Source organism: Physeter macrocephalus, chromosome 11 (assembly GCF_002837175.3).
Source record: "Physeter macrocephalus isolate SW-GA chromosome 11, ASM283717v5, whole genome shotgun sequence".
NCBI classification, from domain to species: domain Eukaryota; kingdom Metazoa; phylum Chordata; class Mammalia; order Artiodactyla; family Physeteridae; genus Physeter; species Physeter macrocephalus.
The window spans coordinates 83981870-83996515 of record NC_041224.1 but is presented as its reverse complement, the minus strand read 5'-3'; the positions used below and the strand labels follow the sequence as shown (position 1 = coordinate 83996515).

The 14646-nt window shown below is 43.2% G+C and overlaps 1 protein-coding gene across 3 annotated transcripts in view; it reads left to right on the top strand.

Moving 5' to 3' along the window:
• SV2B (synaptic vesicle glycoprotein 2B) overlaps positions 1–14646 on the top strand; it is an 83234-nt gene that overhangs the window by 13093 nt on the left and 55495 nt on the right. For 2 of the 3 annotated variants that reach the window (XM_024114955.3, XM_055088204.1), the window contains exon 2: positions 14172–14352. The exons of the other annotated variant lie outside the window; for it this stretch is intronic. In XM_024114955.3, coding sequence (XP_023970723.1) covers positions 14172–14352 — 181 coding nt within the window. The remainder of the gene's footprint in view (positions 1–14171; positions 14353–14646) is intronic. 3 annotated transcript variants of the gene reach the window in all.

The window sequence follows — 14646 nt, the reverse complement described above, 5'->3', positions numbered from 1 at the left end:
GATGTGCAGCAAATAGCCTAAAGAAGTCGCATCCTTTCCTCGGCCTCTCTGCCTCACCTCTCCTTGGGTCCTAGAAAGGAAAGTCTTATCCTTCGAAGGAGATATAACAACAGATTATAAGGCATAAGCCATTACTTACAACATTATAGAATCATCTAATATTAGAAGTGAAAGGGATAAAGGAGAACTCCTAACATGCCTTTCATTTCTAACTGGAGGAAACTGAGCCCCAAGGAGGAAGCGAGTTCTTCGAGGTCACAAGCTCTGAGAGCAGGACCTGGGCCCCCGACCACTGGCACAGAGGTCTTTCCTCTACACAGAGTTGTCTTGCCTTTTGCTCTTAAGGAATGACTATGTAAATCAATCAGATGATCTTTCATCTGTATGCTTTCTTTTTTAGGAGGCGGTATGTGTCTAGGATGTATTCAACTGCCGGTAACAATGGCTTTGAATCATGAAGATGTTTATTCTTTACTTATCAAGAATTCTTAAAGTAGGTGGTTCCAGGGTTGGGTCAATGGCTTACTGATGTCAGGACATTAGGCAAGGACATTCTTCTGGCCTTTCCGTCATGGTCGTAAGCTGACCGCCATAGCTGTATGCTCTACATCCTCCCATGATGGCTTTCCAAGCAGGAAGTGAGAGCAATGGTGGCAAGAAAGTGCCTCTTCTGCAATGTTCTCTCTTTTATTGCACAAAAACATTGCCTAGTAGTCTTTGACAGACATCCCTGTACCATTGCTCCTCCTGGCTCCCCCATGACATTTCCAGACCATTCTCCCTTCCTCCTCCTTAAATCATTCCTCATTTGCATCTCCTGTCCTCAGAGGGTATCACCTAGCATGCATCCTTGTTGCAGCCATCTACTGGCCCCTTGTGTCATGCCCCCTCATTCCTTGAGGAATTTAGTGCCAGGTTGACTGTCACTATTTCCATTATAATTCTTGGTGATTTCAGTAAGCACTTTCCAATATCCTAGTTTCTTGCCTTAAAGTCTTCTGCAATGATATCCCCCCTCCTCATCATCTACTGTCCTGGTCTTACCCTATAGGTCTTATTGTTATCGATTACTCCAACCCCTCCACAATCCCAATGTCAAGTACCCCTTCTTTTGTCTTTCTAGCTCACTCTATCCAGTCCTCCAGCTCCCACAATTGTTCAACCTCATGAGACCTACAGCCTTTTGGTCTGTCTCTCACCACGCTCTTGTCCTCATCCCATTCTTCACTGAACTTAAATTCTGTGAGCCAGAATCATAACCGCCATCAACTTCCTTGTGCCTCTCTTTTTTGTCGTGTCCCTCAGCTCTGGCTACACCTCACTCTTCATCAGTCTATCCCTGTACCCTGTAGCTGAACATGGCTGGTGAGAGACACACAATGTTGTCCCCTGGTCTCACTTTAAATTTCTTGTCAATAACCTCAAGGGCGCCCTTGTGCTCCCAGCCATCATCCTTCATTTCCCTGAATTATTCACTTTCCCACTCTCCTTGATGACAATTTCGTGCCTCATCCTCTGTTTTCCAATTCCCAGCACCTCCTCTCCATCTTTACCCTCAGCGTAATGAACTCAGTTCCTCTTTCACTGAGAAAACAGAAGCAACCAGAAAAGAACTCGCACAGTGCCTACCTCCACACTTACCTTCCTAACTGCCCCTGGGCTTACATCTTATTCCTGTTGCTGTGGAGGATCTGTGAGGCTCACCTGTCTACTCTCAGGCTAGATTCTCATCCTCTCTCACTTCCCCAGGGTACCACTTTCATAATTCTCACCTTCTTCTCCCTCATCTATTTTTCTGTCTATCTTGAGTCATTCCCATCAGCACACAAACATGATACAGTTTATCTAATCCTGACTTCACACACATCTCTTCTGTTTTCAGTAAAACTCACTAAATCCAAGTCCTCACTTCTCATTTTTGCTCGGCTTTGAGCAGAATTTAGTCCCCAACACTTCAGAAAACTGTTCTTGTCTAGATCACTAGTGACCCCCACTTGGTCAATTGAGTGGTCCAATCTCAGTCCTCCACATTCCGGACCTGTCAGCAGCAACTGTAAGAGTTCAGCCCTCCCGCCTCCTTGAAACACTTTCTTTATTGGATATCTAGGCTACCCCTGCCTCCAGTTTCCCTGCTGTTCCACTGGTCACTCCTTCTCATTCTCCATTGCTGGTTTCTCTTCATCTTCCTGACCCTTAAACATTGGAACATTTCAGTACTCAGCCAAGGAAGCTCCTCTCTATTGCCACTCACTTCTTTGGAGAGCTGATGCAATCTCTGCTTTATATACCATCTATTCTCTTGACTCTACCTTTAAAATACAACCAGAATCCAGCCACTTCTTACCATTTCCACGGCCACCAATCACTCCACTCCAAGCTGTCAATGTCACTCACTTGGGATATAATGGCCTTCTAACTGGCCTTTGTGATTCCACCTGTCAGAGGGAGAGACCACTGTGGATGGTGTGGATGGGTGGTCATGGAAGCTTTGGAAGGAGCCAGCCATGCAAAGATCTGAACAAAGAGCATGCCAGATGGAGAAACAAGCAATGTGAAGAAAGACGGGAAAGAGCATAGAACATCACTATCCAGGGGGTACTCAATACCTGATAGAAAGGTAAAGAGAAAATTAAGAGTAATTGTCATAGGAATAAAAAAATTAAGAGATCTGACCCACGAGATACATTTTATTTCAACAGAAGTGTGAATACTCACTTTCCTAACATACTAATATTAAAACCTGTGCCGATCTCTGTCACATAGGGTTTGCAAACAATGGATGAAAATAATTGTTTGGTTAGTAGAGTGTTTTAAAAAGCCAGGAATTTTATTTAGAAATCAGGTTTCCGGCTCTTTTTGAAACTCTAGGAATAGAGTGTATATTCGATAACACAACAACTGGCTGAAGTTAAGTATGGCTGCTCCCTTTAGATGGGCCCGTATTCCCCCATTCCTACCATTCCCCATTAAATATGCCTGCTCAACTTCACTCATTTGCATTTACTGCTTGGCCCCTGTAGGCATCTGATTTTGAAATCCTTGGGCTAAGAGGTGAAAAGATTTCATCAGTTTGGATATTTGAGAGGACTCACGACTCCTCTGAGTATAGTCACATAGGCTCTTATTTAAAGGGAGAAAGAGAGAAGGAGAGTGTAGGCAAGAACTGGACATTCAAAAGACATCCAGGCACAGTCCCCAAGGTCCTTCTTATTCTCATATGGGCTTGTCTCCAGATAAAACCACCAAGATCTGTGAAAGAAATCTTCACTTTAGGAGACCTCAAGGCAGAAGTTCCCAGAGGGGTTTTCTTGTCCCTCTGATTGTGTGGTAGAGCCAGGTTGACTAACCAGTTATGACACTGAAAACCATGAGTAAACAAATTGGCTCTAGGGATCACCAGGGGAGTTTCAGACTTTAAACAGCACATCACAAATCTCATTGCCCTTATCTTAGCCATGAGTCAGAGCCAGATGTCTAGGTGTCCCAGAGAGAAAGACAGATCTTTTCCAGTCCGGCTGTAAATCAACTCTATGCTAATATAGAAGATAATGTTCTCTGAAGACAAGGTAGCCTGTTCAGAGTCATTGTACCAAAAGGCATCCAAGTTTTGTAAGGTCGTGAGTTTGACCTCTGCCAATAACCAGCCTCATCACCTTCTGATCCCTGTGTGATGCTCAGTCCTGCTGTCCCCATCCAACCATTCCTTTACCACCCCCAACCATCTGCTTATTCTAAGATAGCAAAGCTTGGCCCCCACCCTCTTTCTAGTCATCAGCTTGCCAGAGTTCTTGCTGTGGCCTTTCTCTGGCCCCTGCCCTGCTCTACCACTTCACTTGTTTCCACCTATTTATTTCTGTTATATTGTGAGTGTTTTTGAAAGCGGAGGACTGGGTTGGACTTATTTAATCTCTATGCCCCTTTCCCACACTCGCTGTTATGTAGAGAATGGGGCTGAGCAAATTTCCTTGTAAAGATTTTGGTTTCCATTCTTGATTTAATGTCAACTACTCCTGTCTCAGCTATTAACTCTGAGCCATACTCTGCTATTAATTAGCACTACCGTGATTCTCCTGGACTGGTCCTAGATGTCATCAGATACATGGTTCCACCCTCTAGAAATGACCACAGTGGCAGCCTCAACTTGGGCTTTAGTGGAATGGTTGAGGGATTGCCGAGGCTCACTGGGTAATGGTCATATCCGAGATGCCCACGGTGTCCAGGAGAGCTATCAGAGATGTCACAACTCTACTGGTTTTAGTCCAGGTGACACCTTTTCTTACCTGCACTGAGAGGTACCAAAAGGAAATCTCTGCTTTTCTAAGATGGCTCTAGTGTGGTGGTATGTGGACAAGGCAATTTCAGGGTTCTCACAACATCCTCAAGGAGTATTTCTTAGCGCCTCTTCTTATCAGCCTGAGAGAAGATTAAGGGACATGCCAGATACCCCTTTGCCCCAGGGCTAGCCCGGGGCAGAAACCTCACTAGTGTCCTGAAAGTTTTCTGTTACAGTTGCTTCCACAATGACTGTAGGCCTATCTTCTACTCACCAAAGACATGGCTAGAGATCTGGGGTCTCGGTATACTTACCGGCTCACTGCTTGGCTCAGAATATTGCCTTGTGGCTTGAGCTTGGTTTTGCATCACCTGGGTTGATAAAGTCTCTGGGCTCCCTTGCAGGGTCTTTAATTTCCTTTAAGTATTGCTGGAGAAAGAACCTCTTCTTGGTTTAAGACCCTATCCTTACACTATGTTGCTGAAGCAAGTGGCTCTGTCTCTCAGATTCCCCGATCCATCTGCAGACCCCTACCTCTGGATCTATTGGCCACATGCTGAACCTAGACCTTCCAGGAGGGATGATTCTGCTCTTCCATACCGCTGTGGCTTCTCTCGAGCTGAAGGACCAAGCATGAGTGAACGTATTGCATTCTCAGGCAGAGTGACAAATACCTCCAACCCTGGTGTCCTTGAATAGTATTAGTGCACCTTTTCTCATGGGCTACTCCATAATTTGGGGCATTGATGAATCACCCAACTGTAAACCTGGATTTCTTCTGTCAGATATTAGAACAATTTACTCAGATATTTCAATAATTGTGGTCAGAGAGGAAAGCTCCTAACCTCATCTATTAAATGAAAACATTAATACTTCCCTCACAGGGTTGGAATGACAAATTGAAATTATTCTGTATATCACCTAGCATAGTATCTAGTACATGGTAGGGTCTTAAAAGATGCTAATTCCTTTGTCCCTTCCTTTCTCCTCTCCACACTTGTTTCCAAATATCTTATGTGACCTTTTGGAGAGTTCCAACTTTCAGTAGACTGGGAAAGTTAACCTACTTCCAAAGATTCATTCACTTGAGTTTATTGGATACATAAAGTACTAGAAGAGTCCAATACAGTGATTGCCAGGTTGGTTTCCACTAGACAAACTGTTAAAACCAAACCTTTTCTGTGCTAAATGCTTTAGACCCAAAAGAAAATATTTACTTATCCCAGAAGTTTCCAAGCATCCAGATGTTATATAAACAAAGCAAGGCATCTGATTTCATAGGGGTATGCAGATAGATACCCTGATGTTCTTCCATGACTTAGTACCAAAGTGAGACTTCTCCCAGGGGTTCACTTATGTGTTCAACCTTTATCATGTTTACCACGTGATAAAGTGGTAAACTTTATAGATCTGTGACTCCCAGACCCTAGTCCAAGAGAACATTACCCTTCAAGAAAGTATATTTGGATGAATAATAAAGAAGTGGAATAGAAATGGTTCCATCTGGAGATGCTGATTTTTATTCTTGCAAGGCATATGCATGCAGTCAAATAAATACTGGAGTGGCTGCAGAAAAAGGGAGCTCAGAAGTTTCCTAGGATATTAATGCATTTAATTTCTATGTATTCAAGTGAAAAAAATGTGAGAAATGCTTTCTTTGTCCTTGGTTAATTGCTAAATAAAGATTATCCTACAGGAGCCTTTTCTTTCCCATCACGTATAAGCCAGCACATTCTGATTGTTTATCTCATCAACGTGCTGCCCCTGGTGCTGCAGGTATATTCTCTCTGTGTGAAGAGCATCTCTAGAGATGGCAAGAGGTTTGTGTTACATACCAGCTCTCTGCAAGGAAATTCAGTGCTGGGTCTCAAGAAACCCTTTGACCTCATGATTTCATTTCTAGGAATCAATTCTGAGCAAATAACTAGCAACGCAGACAAGGGCATATGAACAAAGATGTTCTTTGCTGAGTTATTTATCAAGTGGAAAAAATAGGTTATGGAACTTCCAAGACAGAATGGTCTCCACCATGTAATTCTATATGTACAAATACAAATACAAAGAATAAAGTACACTAATAACAGCTGTCTTTGAGTGGTGGTATGATACTTTTGACTTTACCTTTTATACATTTTTAATGTATTTTTCAGAGTTTTCTACAGTGGGTGTGAGTTATTTTAATATTATTTTGTTTATTTCTTGAAAAAATATTAATGGAGTGCTTACAAGGTGTCGTTCTCTGCGCTGGGTGCTAGAGACACAGTGGGAACTCCACTCGGACAGAACTGACAGGTCCCCTCCTCCCCCTTCTCTGGGACATGGCAGTCAAAGGCATCTGACAAACGTTGAGCCAATAAATACATAACAGCAAATAGACATATGTTATATGAAGGAGTGGTAGTATGGTGCCGAAAGACCAGCAGAGGTGACAGAATTTCATTTGGAACAGGACAGGTGTCAGCAAACTATGGCCTACAGGTCTGTGGCCTACAGTAAGTCCCCTACATACGAACGTTCAAGTTTGAACGTGTGTGAAGTTGCAGCTTGCCCTCCGTCTCCTATTGCTGACAATCCTTCAGCTCTACCATCTCCCACCTCCTCCCCCTCCTCCAGTCAGTAACTCTTCTTGCCTGTTCACTTGATGCCAGCCCCTGTATGCCAGCTGTTGTACTGTACTACTGTACTTTTCAAGGTACTGTACTATAAGAGTAAAAATGTTTTGTTTATTTTTTGTGTTTGCTTTTTATGAATTATTTGTGTGAAAAGTATTACTATAAACCTATTACAGTACTGTACTTTATAGCTGATTGTGTTAGTTGGGTACCTAGGCTAACTTTGTTGGACTTATGAACAAATTGGACTTACAAACACTCTTTTGGAATGGAACTTTTTGTATGGAGGGGACTTACCATATTTGTGTTTTTACATTTTTAAAGGATTATAAAGAAAAAAGGAAGAAGAATATGTCATAGAGACCACAAGACTTCTGCAGAGTAAATTATTTGCAAGTAAAATATTTATTCTCTGGCTCTTTACAGAAAAAGTTTGTTGAGTCCTAGTTTGGGACATCAGGGGTGCTTCTCTCAGGAGATGACATTTAATCTGGGAACTTAAGAAACAGAAGAGTTAGGGGAAAAAAGTACCCCCCCCCCAGCCAAAGTCTTGTTAGAAGAAACTTGAAAAAATTTTAGTCCAAAAAAGCTTTTTGTTGGAAGTTGGCTTCCTTTTCAGGTAAGGATAGAGGGAGGTACATTTAAAGGGAATACTCCTATAAATAAGTTTCTTATGCTCATCTTGATCCTCTTTTCTCAAATTCTAATATATGGTTGATTTGATTTTAAAATACCACCAACTTATTGTCATTTTTCCAATCCTGTGGCTTTCTCAGGTACCAGCCCATTCTAAGCTGCATTGCTCATAACAGCAGTAGCAACTTTGATCAGTTATGTATTTACTTTCGAGCCAGGCATCCTGCTACGTACTTTCAACCCAATGTCCTACATAATCCTAACAACTCTGCAAGATGATCACTAGTATCTGAATTTTACAAAGAAGGAGCAATGTCAGAGCAGCTGAGTGGGGAGCCCATGGTCATGCTGCTGGTAACCCATGGAGCCAGGACTATGACCATGACCAGCTCAAGTCTTGTGTCTCAAGACTGGGCTCTTCCTTTTATGGGCACCTATCAGTGTGGGTTCCTCCCTCTTTTCCATTTTATTTGCGGTGTTACCACCAGTTGAAAGCCCTTCTCACCCCACTACATCCCCCTCCTTCCACCTCCATGCCCCCTGCTCTGCAAGTAGCAGAGTGCTTTTGCTACCAAACTTCACTGTCCAAGGCAAAAGAGGAACTAGATAGAAAAAGAAGAGCTTTTCAAAATGCTGTTGTAGGGGGCCAGAATATGTGGCCTCCAAATGTACCACTTTGATATAAGGATTATTTTGAGCTGAAGACAGTTGAGAAAGAGCAAACTTAAAAAAAAAAAAAAAGCTCTCTGCCCTACCCCATATTTGCCTAAAAGCAGGCTTAGACTTGAAATCATGGTTTTTAATTACCTCAAAACCCTCAGTGTTATTAGGGGGGACATTGCCTCAAAATGCCACTGAGCTTGTTGAATAGCATTGAAGGAGGGTAGACTTCCTAGCTTTCTAACTAGTCCCTTATCAGCTTCATGCTAAAGTAATTTTTGATAACTCCAGTGCACTCTAATTTTCCAAATTTATTGTCTTAATTTCTGCTGTGAAAGGCAGATTTTAAATGACTTTAATAGTACAGCCATTTCAGAGGCATTGTTAATTGTCTATTTCTCTTCTCCTTGGATAGGCTCATCTTTCTTCCATTCTTCCTTTTCATGGCATCCCAAAACAGTACAGGGGAGGAACAACTTTTTCCCTCTATCCTCCTAGGTTGGGTGGCTGGGGACCCTGCGAATTAAACTGACAAAAGACAGATTAACAAGAGAAAAACAAACAGACTTTATTGCCATGCACAGTGCATATACTTGTGAGTAACTAGGGATGGTTAGAATCTGGGCTTAGATAGCATCTTCACAAAGAACAATACATTTGTAGAGAAGTGACAAGACAGACAGATAGGGTTTTAGGCTTCCTAGAGTGGCAGACTGTGGGAAGGTAAATCAATCTGTGGGGCAAACTAATATAGAGTTGCTTTAGTGAGGTTTGTTATGTAGATTCCTCTTTGTGCTGTCTCTATGTTGATAAGAGTCTCTGGTGATTTAGAGTCTAAGCCTGCTGTTAGGCAAATGTGAGGGAGGGCAGAACTTTATTTTGGAGGCCGCATATTCTGATCCCCCTACGACAGCATTCTGAGAAGCCCTTCTTGTTCTTTCTAGTTCTTCCTTTGCCTTGGACAGTGAGGTTTTGTAGCAAAAGCACCTGGCCTGGAGCTAGGAGACCAGAGTGTAGTGCCAGCAGATCCCGGGCCAGCAGAGAGCTTCCGAGAGAGTTCCTGACCTTCTCTGATATTCACTCTCCTCATCTAGTACAGCTAAGTGATTGAACTCAATGTCTAATCTCTAAGATTCATCAATTTGCTTATGTGTCTGGATCAGTCAGGGTGTAGTCAGGAGACAGAAATCATGGCAATTATTGAAACAGAGAGAATTTAATGTAAAAAATTGTTAACTGGGTAAGTGAAATGTTTGTAAAAAGTATACTGAGGTAGTGAAGGCAAGGAGCAGCTGCCACCCTTAGGGCTGGAGGAATAAGTTGGAATTATGATAACTTAGAAGCTCAGGGAAAGGGGGCCCTATGGAGCTAGCTCAGATCTCTGGAGAGAGGGCCCTGGCTGGCTGGTGCTGCTCTGGAAGAGGAGGGGAGGCAGGATGTGTCTGGTTCTGCGTTTTGGATTCAGCTGCTGCTCCTGTGGAAGGGAATTGCTGTGGCCAGAGAGAAAAAGTGTTGCGCAGGTGAAACTTACAGGAGCAAAAAGCAGAGGTCCCCTCCTTGAAGTCTCCCTCTAGTGCCCCCTACTGGCAGGGCCTAGCAGGGAGCAGCCTGCAAAGTACCTGTATTAGTTTGTGGACAAAGTAGGGGCTAGAAGGATGGCTTTGGAGCTGAGAGATAACAGCTCAATAACTGGCACAATGTTCACTGCTGAGATTGCAAACTGGTGGCCCAGAAGCCACTTTGGGCCACATCTGATCCATAAACATGTCTTGTGTGACTATCACAAAAGTTTAATCAAGCATCTGTGTCTGGGTTTGTTTTTTTAGTCTGACCATCTTCTTCCTAAGAAATCCACAGAATTTCATCCTTCATGATTTATACTTTTTAGAAACAAACAAATGGGAAGGCAGCTTGGAGATTAGCTATCTCAATAATCAGTTTACAGATGTGAAGGTCAGGCCCTTACAGGGTGAAAGGATTTTCTCCCAAATTACACAACCAGTGAATGAGATTTTTGGGTTCCAAAGTCAGGATTCTTACCACTTCCCCTCCTTGTCTTGTCCTGAAGGTGGGTGTGCTCTAGCCTCTTGCCACTCAGAGTATGGTCTGTGGACCAGCAGCACAAATCTTGTTAGAAATGCGGACTCTCAGGCCCCACCTCAGACCTACCAAACTGGAGAGTCAGAATCTGATTTTAAAAAGATACCTCCACGATTTGTGTACGTAGTGAAATCCGAGAAGTGCTGCAGATAGCTTTTTTGAAGTAAGAAAAAAATAGAACATTTATTGGACGCTAGTGTTTTTCTCTGGGGTGGGACCAGGGTATGGGGTGTACAGATTGGTTCTTAGCAAATGTCCTGACCATTCCTCTGATTCTTATCTTCCCTTCCCCCCAATTTGTAGGCCCACATATAGGCATGCAAACACCACATGTGCACGCACTCATACATGTACATGCATGTGCTCTCTCTCTCTCCCCCACACACACATACATACATGCACACACACCCTCTGAGCCATTTATGATCTGGCCTCTGTCCTAACCTCCAGCCCCAATCCCTCACCAGGTGTCCCACGAATACTGTGTTCTACTCACACTGAACTACTTGCAGGTAGTTGCCCAAACACATCAGTTGTTCTTTCAGCCTCCCTGTCTTTGCACGTGCTGTCTGCTGCTGCCTGCGATACACCCCCGTCACCAAGATGGAGACCTGACTGACTTCTATGTGTCCTTCAACAACAGCTCAACGTCTTTCTCTTGGAAGCCTTCCCATGTTGCGTGAGGTGTATCCAGGCTGTGCTCCTCCTCTGTGATTTAAAAATACCTGACATATACCTTTATTGGAGCACTGTTTCTCACCAGGAGATAATCACAGATTTTGTGGTTTATCTCCTTGAATGGAAAGAACCGTGCCCCACTGAGCAAGCCATCCTGGGGACGAGCCAATGAAGAAAGAATGAACTGATGCAGAGCTACGAAGTCTGACCAATGCTTATCCATAAAGAGCAGTGAAATATAGAAGTTGAAGCAGGGACTCTGAGGTCAGAAGTACTGGTCCCAAATCTTGATATTTCCATCAGTTGTAGGCACTGGGGAGCTACTTTATCTCTCTGTGGATCAGTTTCCTCCCGTATAAAATAATAACAGTATCTCCCTCACTGGATTGCTGTAAACGTGAAAGGGGATCAACAGTGCCTGTGAAATGCTTATCACAGAGCCTGTCTAGTGGCTAGTGCTCACCCCATGTTTGCTGTTTTGCTGCTATTATATGATATATTAGGCTCCTTAAGTTTGTTCGGCACTTACTGTCCCATTATTTATTGCTGTATAACTCAGTGGCTTAAAGCAACCACAGCATCTGTTTTGCTCATGGAGCTGCAATTTGGGTGGGACTTCCCTCCTCCTTCCCTTTTCCCCCTTCTTCCTTCTTCCTTTTCAATATGTTTTTGTTTTTTTTTTTTAATTCCAAATGTTTACTGACCAAGTATCATGAGAGAAACACAAGTTTTCTGTTGGCTGAATGGGATGTTGGAAATTCTTGGCAGGGAGTTGCACTAAACTGAGGCCAAAAAAAGTTGGAAGCCTAACAGACCTAACTGGGGAAAAAAATTCCCTCTCTGCTCTGGTCTAGAAGTCTGAATTACCAAGTATAAGGAATTGTGTGAAACTCCAGTGTGAACTGGACTGGTGGTGACCTCCCAGGGGTCTAACTAGGAGCGGGGAGGAAGGGCAGGGCATCTCAGATGTGGGGCTCTTGGCCGTGGTCAAGGTGTTAGGTGGGTTGTCTAAGTCTGAGGAAGTAAAACCCAGTTCTTTGCTGGGGAAAGCCTGGGTGGACACACACAGGGTTTGGGACTTTTCCAATTGGTTAGGGCATCAGATGCTGGTAAGAAACTAGCATGGGGACCAAACACAAAGCCAGTCTTGCAGACTAGTACCACTTGGTGAGAATAATAGGGAAGCTGCAGCCTGAGGCTCACCCAAGCACCTGACCGAATTCATTCTTGCTGGAGACAGGTCATGGCAACAGAAGATGGTTTTAAGACACCCTCATCAGTGAGTAAGGCAATCCAACTTAACACCCGATGGCTAAGAACCGGGCAAGATTAAGTCTGCTGGGAACCAGATGCCGAAAGCCCTTTGCCAGTCAGGGCTGGATCAGGCAGATAAACTCACAGTCTAGCAGGAAGACTAACCCAGACATTATTACAGTACAGCATGACCCAGGCCTGAGTTGGGTTTGCAAGTCTTGGCTCATTTTCTCAAACACAAGTGTCAGTGACCTAATACAGTGGGAAATTGCTCACTACATTTTCTGAGCTATGGGCTGAGAAACTGGTAAAATTGTAATGGAGAGAAACCTTGGGTCCAGGAGCACAGGTCCAGCAATTTCCCCTAGACATCCCCATGTTTGACTCTCTGCAGATCTTTGTCCAAATGTCCCGTTTCCCTGAGGGCTTCCTGAACCATCTTATTTAGAACTGTCACCTCCCACCCTGACTCTCCTTTTCCCTGCCTCTGTGTTATTTTTCTCTATAACACTTATCAGCAACCCACTTACCGTATATTTTACTCACTCATTTATAATGTCTTTTCCCCAACTAGAATGAAAGCGCCATGAAGGCAGGGATTTTCATGTGTTTGTACCCTGCTGTATCCCCATTAACAAAAATAGCACTTACCTAATAAGAGACATTTAATGAATGCTTATAGACTCAGGCATATTTCATGAAGTGACATATACAGAAAAGAAAAAGGAAATAACATATTTCATGACCTTGAGCGATGTAGAGGTGAAAAGTTACAACTCACATGAGGGAAGGGAATCCTAGTTAGTGAAAACCATTGACAGCACCAAAGTTATCATTTCTTTTCATCTCATGGAATAAAAATAATAAAAGAAGGAAATCTGCCACTGGGAAGATAAACCAGAGCATAGTTGAATTGCTCCTTTTGGGGACCTACCTTCCAGTTGATTAACCAGCTAATGAAGCTCTTTGCTTTACGTGGGCCCTTCCCAGCACACATCTGCATAAATAAAGCATCCACAGGTCAGGAGAAGCTTCCTTTCTGTGAAAGACAAATGATGTTCTTCGTTTGATTTACAGTCAAGGCTGAGCAAAAGAACACTTACCTAATTCGTATTCAGTATTTCCACTGCATGAAAGACATTCTCCAAAATTTCCTTCTTGGGTTTAGTAAATGATGTACTAGCACAGTCGTCGATAATTAGTAAGTACTCAATATTTAGTAGGAAAGAATTATCCATGTGCTTCTGGAGATTTGCAACCTCTATGAGGATGCTTGCTGGCTTCATTGGAATTCCATAAATGTGTGTACAACAATGTATTTAAATGATATTATAACTTAATTGATTCTATTACAAGGCACATAGTAGTTACATGTGTTGAAGAAAGGATAGCTCATTGCTACTCTCTTCCACATTCCCCGAAGAAATCTGAACATTGGTTGTGGCTTGGAAAAGGTCCTTCTTGGGTGTTTAATAAAATAAACTGTCTTGTTTTGGGAATTGCTGTTTTCACTCGCACCACGTTTTTCCTTCCCATTGTTCCCCATACCTGCTTGGCCACAATTTTCCCTAGAAAATTTCTCTAAACAACCCCACAAGGACTTTTGTAGCACCAACACTTTTTTTGCTTAAAAATAAAATGACAGAATTTCCCTCATCTGCAGGTTATGCATCTGAAAAAAGATACATCAGACTCAGCTATGGTTGATCTATTTTAGTATGTACACATATGTGTAAACCTGGTGAGACTATTATTTTTTGAATAGCATTCCTAAGAAGTCACATTTGTCCAACATTTCTAATTGGCCACCAACATCTGTCACATTCCACCTTTTATGTCTGTGACACAGAATTTCTAGAATGCATTAAAATGGGCATCAGATTTTCTAAAATGTTGCATGGTCTCTAATCTCTTGTATTCTCTCTCCACCCTCTCCTCTCTCCTTCTCCCCCTCACAGGGCTGATAGTCTACCTAGGAATGATGGGGGGAGCCTTCATCCTGGGGGGCCTGGCTGATAAGCTGGGGAGGAAGCGAGTCCTCAGCATGTCCCTGGCCGTCAACGCCTCCTTCGCCTCCCTCTCTTCCTTCGTACAGGGATATGGAGCCTTCCTCTTCTGCAGACTCATCTCAGGCATAGGGTGCGTAATTACAGAGGTTCAGCTGGACTCCCCTCGCCAACCCCAAGACCAGTGGTCCATCCATCCTGTTACCCTGACTCTGAGTGGTACCTCCAGAAAACTTTGAACTGAGTTATTGTTTGACTTCCAAGATACTGTGTTAAAGTTGAACCTTAGAAAGGGGTTAGGTTGTAAAGTCAGTCATAAGGTCAAAATAATCCAACACTGCCTTGGCTGGTCTTTCGAATTCACTGGGTTATTTCACCACTGAGCCTAAGGGTGAGACAAGGCAATTGGGTTCCTGCTATGACCATT